Below are 8,491 nucleotides of genomic sequence, written 5' to 3' on the forward strand. Positions count from 1 at the left end.
TGATATTGCACAAAGCAAACTACACAAAACCACTAAAGCGATGGAACTCCATAGTAGTTTTTGGGGTGGTGAAGAATTTCCCCCAAGAGTGGACATTGGCTAAAAGAGAAAAAAATCAAAACTCAAAAGATAAAAACCATTAGGTGAAAAGCTTAGTAAAAAAATGAAAAAAAACACTTGCCAATGGTCAAGAAGGCGTCAAGGGCTAAGTTCTCCAAACATCAAATGCAAAAACTTTCACAATTGTAAAATTTTCCAACCAAAATTAATTCCTCTACAGAGTCACTTGTGAGATAGAGGAAAAACTTCTTATTTCAGGTCTATGCCTAGCATTTCCCCTCGAGTGAGAATGACTCAACATTATTCAAAAAATAGATTTTGCAAACCATTTGCAAAAATTTGGTGTGTAAACCTTTGCTATTAAGCAAATTCTTTGACTTGATTAACAGCAAAGAAAGACATCTGTTAGCACCCCAAATTTTTCCAAATCGGAATTGAAATGATGTCAAAATTTTACAAAAAAAACAGTGAAAAAATGCAATTTCAAAGCCAATTTTGAATCTAAAGAATAATTTAGATTCAAATCATGAATTTAACTCGTGACATGAATCCTAATGCAGGATTATGAGTCCAAATTATGTTCAAATTAGGATTTGAAATCCAAAACCAATTACAAATGTCATTTGAAATGCAAATCCAATTACAAATGTCATTTGAAATCCAAATCCAATTGCAAATTGATTTAGATCCGAGAATTTGATCTAATTCAGTCTAGAATGCTATGTGGGACCCACCTATCCCATGTGGTCAAGAACCCCCATCCCAAGAGGTCACACACCCCACTTTTTCAAAAATATTTCCTCTCATTTACTTCAAAAATTATTTTCAAGGAGAAATGAATGATATCATAGCTAGAAACCTAGGAAAAGAGAGACATAAATGTCTCTCATTCTTCCTTAACTAAGTCCTCTTTAAAGAGTGGTCAATCTCCAAGAAGCAATAACTAAGCTGGTCAAACCTACTTAATTCAAGTAGGTTCGACCCTAGTGCACCCAAATATGGCGTCAATCTCAGTTAGGCTCAGCCAAGAAGAGTTCAGCTCAGTCAAAAGGGTAGGAGGGAAAAGCCAAGGAGGAGAAGGAAAATTGGTCCAAGCCCTCTTCCCCCTCTTTCTCAATCTCTTCTTCATTTTACCTATTCTCTCTATCGAATTTGCTAAGTTAGGGTGTTTAGGTGAACCCTAACTTACGATTTTCGTAGTGAGAAACTCTCTCTTCCCTACTGCAATTTTCAGCAAGCAAGTCATTCTTTTTCTAGCTTTGCTATGCAAGAATCCAAGCTTGGATTCTTGCTTAGGATTGTTTGATTTAGAAAACAAGTAAAGAAGAATATCAAACATTAAGAGTGACCACAAGGTAGGTGATATTACATTTATCATCTATTTCAGCTGCTTGTTAGTTTATTTTAATTTCAGCAATTTGTAGGAGGGGTTTATTTTCATTTATTTTATGACTAATGTCCAACTAGGGAAAAACTACAATTAAATGTACATGTTAATGCATAATGCATGCATAAGTCAGTTTTTCTAAAAGATGAACCCATAAATCAAATTTTGAAAAGGGCCCCAAGGCCACGTCCCTTACAAAACAACCAACTTAAACCCATTTTGAACTTTCCACCATGAGAGAATCCTACAGTGAGAGAGTAATTTTGCTGCAACATATATGACGAAAAAACCTATTAAGGATGAATGTATTCTGATGAATGTGATCTACCTTTGCATGGCGAAACTAAGAAATAATTAGCTTAAGCATTCGTTTATCTCTTTCTATTTAAATTCATTTTGTTTCATGCTTTTTCATTTGATCAAGGGTGGTAGGGAAGATTAAAAACAAGTTTTCAGTTTTCCTATGTAAAAGAACCTAGCTATGAATCATCATGATTCATGAGTTATGCAGTCCCTTGATAAAATTTTTAATTTTGAAGAGTAAGATACGTATGTGTGTGTGTATATATATATATATATATATATATATATATATATAGATATATATATACACGTGCAATCTTTTGTTAAAAGTCATTTTTCTTTTTTAAAATCTGGTTGGAACACGTTTCCAAACCGGTTTTAAGAAAATGGATCATTTTATTGATTTTCGTAGTATAAAGCTATGAAATCACTTTCATTTGATCTTAAAATTTGCTTAATTTCAGCAATCCATACGTGAAGTGCATGCGAGTTGCTGAAATCAGACCATGTTTCATAGAGATTAGCTTAAAAATGACGAAGTTTATATATTTGAGATGCCAATTTTCAGCTACAAATTGGCTATGCTTTGAGGAACAATAAAAAAAAATCTAAACCTATCCAATCATCATCCTAAAGCTTATTCTATGGGTTGTTGATCTCATTCTTAAATTTTCAGAGATTAATCCTCTCCTAAAATGCTGAAAATTTTCATTTTTCATTTCCCTAAAAGGGAAACCAACTATTCTAAAATCATAAAAAAAAAAGTGGACGATTCCGTTGGTATGAAATCTGGAATTTGAGTAGATTTGAGGATAGAAAGTTTTCTAAGCATCGTGATCGAAACCCAACGTGCATATTTGGCACTAAGGGAAACATATTTTCAAAAGGTGCATTCCTCTTGTTGATTTAAACAATCAACTCATGAAGAATCTAGTTAATTTCCAAAGGCTTCTCGTCTTTGTCTAAGAAACAAGCTCTCTTTTTTGGACTCAATGTCTACATTTTTCAGCTATTTAAATCAGCCCAAAAGCTGATTTTTTTTAACTTTCATACAAAAGTAGATATCATCCAGGTCTCCCATCTATTTTAAAAGCTGATTTTGGCATCACTTATATATTCTTCATTATTTTGATAATTTTATGTTAAGCCTCAAGCTTATAGACTGCCTGAAGCTTATAGCTTATATACTATTCTACCTACCACAGAACTCATGGCACTATTCAGGCTTTTTGCTTTTACAAAAAAATGAGACCCTGCCTTTTTGCAATAAGTTGGGAAATGTTGGCTTATTCTTCTCAACCAAAAAAAAAACATTTTTTGCCTGAAGAAAAAATTATTGTCCTTTGTCCTTCGCTCAACCAACATATGTTTAGCATGAGCTGAAAAGTTAGGTGCTTGTTCGACAGCCAGCAGAAAAACTATTTGTTGTGTGTAAAGAAATTCAATAGCAAAATCCTGTTTGTGGATTTAAGTATTTGCTTTTTTTTTTTTTTTTTTTTTTTTTTTTTTTTTTCTGGACCCTGTTGTGATTTTTAAGTGATATCTATATGGTGTTTGCTTTAAATTATTGCTAAAACAAGAAATAGGAATATGAGAAATTGCTAAAAACTAGTAAGCTCATGAAAGAGACAAAAAACTAGACCCATTAAAAAAAATTTTAAAGTTTTTTTTATTAGCCAACTTTATGGATATGATCTTATAAATGATTTGATAAGGAACATGTATTAAGTTAGTTAATTTTTTTGTACTTTAAAAAGTTTTATAATGAAAAATGAACGACTCATTTAACATCAAAATGTTGATAATAGAAAATTAATTTTTTTACATGATTTATATTAAATTAGAATTTATGAATACATTAGGGTGTTCACATTTGGTTTATAATATTCTTGAACTTAAAATTAGGTGGTCTGCTTTCTGTTTGTTACCTAAGTGGTCTTGTTTGCCAATTGACAGCTTAAGTTAAGAGCATTGAAAAGGGTCTTCCAATGAGCAGTATTCCGCATGTGGTCATCAACTTAAATCATTCTTTCATATATATTATTATTGTAAACAATAATCGTACGGCCAAAGAAAGAAGAAAACAAAAGTTGAAAGGACGGAAACCAAAACCGGGATAAGTTTTCATTTTGGAGCCTACCATTTGTTAATCATTTCGAAAGGAGAATTAAGTCTCTGAATTTAGCCATAGGCTAAATAGAGTAAGTTAATAATATATGTACCAAAGAGTAAGATAATTACAATAATACCGTTTCATTTGGGTTTATAACAACGAGAATTCTCAATAAAAAATATTATATGAAAAGAAGATAAACATTAACTTTGGTGCAGATGAGCGACCAAGCTAACGGTAAGGGTGGGCACCGGGCCGGGCCGGGCCGGGCTGGCCCGATAAAGAACCGTTGGGAACGGCCCGACGGGCCGTTGGGTCGGGCTCGGGCCCGGATATATGAAACCTGAGCCCGGGCCTAGCCCGGTTATAATAAAATAATATTATTTTTAATTTATAAAATATTTTTTTAAAAATAAAATAATATTTATTGGTGATAAATATATAATATTAAAATAAAAAAATTTAAAAAAATTATATTTTAATTTTTAACGAGCCCAATTAACAGTTTTTTTTCGAACTGAGCCCCACGCAGCCAACTTTTTCGGGCCCGAGGCGGGTCGGGTACGGGGTACCCGGCGGTGGCCCGGCCGGTGCCCACCCTAACGGCCACTATATTGACAATTTTTAAAAAGATTCAAGCTCCCGTCTGGGTCTACGGGAAAGAGAAAGGTCTCGAGTTGAAAATTTTCTACTAAACAACTTCGATGCACGGCAGATTCACACGGTTCGCTCGCTCCTTCCCTCGTGCAGGTGGGACCCACCCTGACACTGTACCCTGCCAACGCCACACACAGCCGCTCCTCTCCGAACCACACCCCCCGCGGTCCCCACACGCCACAAAGACCCTTCTCTGTCCAATCTGGTCCAGAGATTCCTCTTCCCTTATCGCCCTTCTCCCCAAAACGGACTTCCCTTTCCCTGTAACAAACAATAGGTTTATGGTTCCCCCGAATCGATCTCCTCCAATGCTGAATCCGACGAATCTGCCTTTCAGGTGAGATTAACAATTAACTGCTCGAAGAAAATCTAATGCCCAACGATATCTTGATATGATATATGACTTGAGTAGAGTACAATCTTATCTTTTACCATCCAAAAGATTGACATTCAAAAGAATCAAACAGACCATGAGAACCAATTTTGTTTTCTCTCTTTCTTTTCATATACATAAACTGAAAATAATGTTTCAATAAAAATGCTAAAACAGAAAGAAAATGCTGTAGCTACAGTATAATGCTAAGTTATTGGAATTATATCACTTTCATTGTTCAAAAGATGAAGACCAAATTCAACAAAGCAGGGGAGGGGCAGCATCGCCCTCTTCAACTACCTACAAGAGGAGGTGCTTTTTGTAGAACTGAATCACACGTATCTCGTGCAGCCTAGTTCATACGGTGAAACTGGCACACGGTCATACATGGCACTCAATATGCATGAATGCAGAAAGCCACTAACCCATCGAAGGAATAACAGCTCCTGCTAAAGAGCAAAGCGTGCCATATTTGTCCGATACGAGTCGTCTTCCTTCCTAAACGCCTGTTGAACAGCACCCTCTTCCGCAAAGGAAGGTAAAGTTCATGGCCAATTTCGTAATCTCTGCAATCCAAACGATTATAAATTTAAAACCCTACTCTCCGTCCAGCTGGGAGAGAAAGCTAGGCAGGGAAAGGGGGTGTGTGTGTGTGCAGTGCCACCGTCTCCAATGGCGTCCGCCTCCACTTCTGCGACGACATTCGCCGCCACCAAGCCCTTTTTCAACCGCTCTAACCATCGCCTCCATTACCATCACGCGTTCGCGCTATCCCCGTCATACCCATGTCGCAGGACCTCCGCCCTGCGCGCCAGAAGCGCCGCATCGTATCCCCAACCGAGCCCTTCCAACCCCAACCCCGCCGTTGCTACCAAGCCGGCCGTCCGGACGGAGCAGCGTGACCACCAGATGGTTCCCCCGCCCTTCCCTTCCCGCTTCGCTGCGGACGAGCCGCGCAAGGGGGCGGACATTCTCGTGGAGGCACTCGAGCGCGAGGGCGTCTCGGACGTCTTCGCTTACCCGGGAGGCGCTTCCATGGAGATCCACCAGGCGCTCACCCGCTCCTCTTCCATCGCGAACGTCCTCTGCCGCCACGAGCAAGGTGAGATCTTCGCCGCCGAGGGATATGCCCGCTCCACCGGTCGTATAGGCGTCTGCATCGCCACCTCTGGCCCTGGCGCCACCAACCTCGTCAGCGGCCTGGCCGACGCCCTCCTCGACAGCATCCCCCTTGTCGCCATCACTGGCCAGGTCCCTCGCCGGATGATAGGCACCGACGCCTTTCAGGAGACCCCCATCGTTGAGGTCACCCGCTCCATCACCAAACACAATTACCTCATCCTCGACGTTGACGACATTCCCCGCGTCGTTCGGGAGGCCTTCTTCCTGGCCTCCTCCGGCCGCCCCGGCCCAGTGCTCATCGACATCCCCAAGGACGTGCAGCAGCAGCTCGCCGTTCCCAATTGGTTTCAGGAGATGAAACTGCACGGCTACATCCATAGGTTGCCCAAGCCCCCTGTCGATTCCCAGCTAGAGCTCATCGTCGATTTGATTGCCCGTTCCAAAAAGCCCGTTCTGTACATCGGCGGCGGATGCGTGAACTCCAGCTCGGAGCTCCGCCGGTTTGTCGATCTCACCGGCATTCCAGTTGCTAGCACTCTGATGGGTCTCGGCGTCTTCCCTTCTTGCGACGATCTGAGCCTGCAAATGCTCGGTATGCACGGTACCGTTTATGCAAATTACGCAGTGGATAAGGCCGATCTTTTGCTTGCTTTTGGAGTGAGATTTGACGACAGGGTTACCGGAAAATTGGAGGCTTTCGCGAGCCGCGCGAGCATTGTTCATATTGACATCGATCCGGCCGAGATCGGGAAGAACAAACAGCCTCATGTGTCTCTCTGTGCCGATATCCGGTTGGCATTGGAGAGGCTCAACGGGATGCTAGTGGAGAAGGAAGAGGTTATCAGAAGTTTGGATTTCACAGCATGGAGGAATGAACTAGATGAGCAGAAGAAGAATTGGCCAATGAGCTTCCTGAACTTCGGTGAAGCGATTCCTCCGCAGTATGCCATCAAGGTGCTCGACGAATTGACTAACGGCGAGGCGATAATCAGCACTGGAGTTGGGCAGCATCAGATGTGGTCAGCTCAGTGGTACAAGTATAAGAGACCGCGGCAGTGGCTGACCTCCGGAGGGTTGGGGGCGATGGGCTTCGGTCTACCAGCCGCAATCGGTGCTGCTGTCGGCAACCCCGGCTCGGTAGTGGTTGACATCGATGGGGACGGTAGCTTCATCATGAATGTGCAAGAATTGGCCACAATTAGAGCTTACAACCTCCCTGTCAAGATGATGGTACTGAATAATCAGCACTTGGGTATGGTGGTACAGTGGGAAGACCGATTTTACAAGGCCAACAGAGCGCACACATATCTCGGAAACCCAGCAAAGGAGTCGGAAATATTCCCGAACATGCTGAAATTTGCAGAGGCTTGTGACATTCCGGCTGCTCGCGTAACTAGAGTATCGGAAGTGAAGGGCGCGATCCAGAAGATGCTGGAAACCCCGGGACCTTACTTGTTGGATGTGATCGTTCCGCATCAGGAGCACGTTTTGCCAATGATCCCAAGCGGAGGAGCTTTCAAGGATGTGATCACAGAAGGGGATGGCAGATCTAGTTACTGAAGGTGGTTCAGCGCCTTGTGCTTATTAGGTCTGTACATAAGCTGCTGTACTTTTTCTGCTGCTAGTGCTTGGGTTTCTCTGTTCTTGGCTGGATGAGGTTTGGTTTTCTTGCTAGTTGTTCGCAATATGTAAACTATGTCTTTTCAGTAGGTTGAAACTTCTGATTAGGCCAGAGAGGGTTAGGTCGCCGCCGTGCTAATTATTGTCGAGGTATGAGTAATCTAATGGCTTGTGCTGCTCGTTTCTTCTGTAATTGTAAGTGAAGCTGCTGAAGACTATGGAACTGGCATCTTTGTTGTTGCTGTTGCTATTGTTGTAAAGCCCGCATCTTGAAGACATCGAGCAGTTGAATTATTAATGAAATCTATCTCATATGCTTCTCTTAAATGTGGTGCTTCTCTTAAATGTGGTATGTATTTTTATAAAATCGTTTGATCTGGCCATGTAAGAAAAGTAGGAGCATCAAATGTCTTCTTATACCTTTTCCTGGTTTCTTATTCCCCTTTGTTATAGATATCTGAGACTACCTTGCGCCTATGGTTTTTTTATCATCAACAGTGTGTCTCTTGGCAGAATCTACTTTAATGCGGTATGATTGTTTTTTTTTTTATTTGTGTGCACCGAGGAAAGGCGTGAATTATTAATGAAATCTATCTCACATGCTTCTCTTAAATATGGTGCTTATCTTAAACGTGGTCTGTATTTTTATAAAATCGTTTGATCTGGCCATGTTAGAAAAGTAGGAGCATTAAATGTCTTATACCTTTTCCTGGTTTCTTATTCCCCTTTGTTACAGATATCTGAGACTACCTTGCGCCCATGGTTTTTGATCATCAACAGTGAGTCTCTTGGCACCATAATGCCGTATGCTATCATGGTTGATGACATACAACAGGGTTCTTGTTTTGTTTTTTTT

General features: G+C 40.9%; 1 protein-coding gene across 1 annotated transcript; it reads left to right on the top strand.

Moving 5' to 3' along the window:
• The first annotated feature begins 5,491 nt into the window (after positions 1-5,491).
• Positions 5,492-7,962, top strand: LOC116248091 (acetolactate synthase 2, chloroplastic-like). Its single transcript, XM_031620690.2, has one exon. It carries the CDS (start codon positions 5,566-5,568, stop codon positions 7,573-7,575), a length of 2,010 nt encoding a protein of 669 aa, XP_031476550.1. The 5' UTR covers positions 5,492-5,565; the 3' UTR covers positions 7,576-7,962.
• Positions 7,963-8,491: the final 529 nt, after the last annotated feature.

Source organism: Nymphaea colorata, chromosome 2, assembly GCF_008831285.2.
Source record: "Nymphaea colorata isolate Beijing-Zhang1983 chromosome 2, ASM883128v2, whole genome shotgun sequence".
Classification (NCBI taxonomy): Eukaryota; Viridiplantae; Streptophyta; class Magnoliopsida; order Nymphaeales; family Nymphaeaceae; genus Nymphaea; species Nymphaea colorata.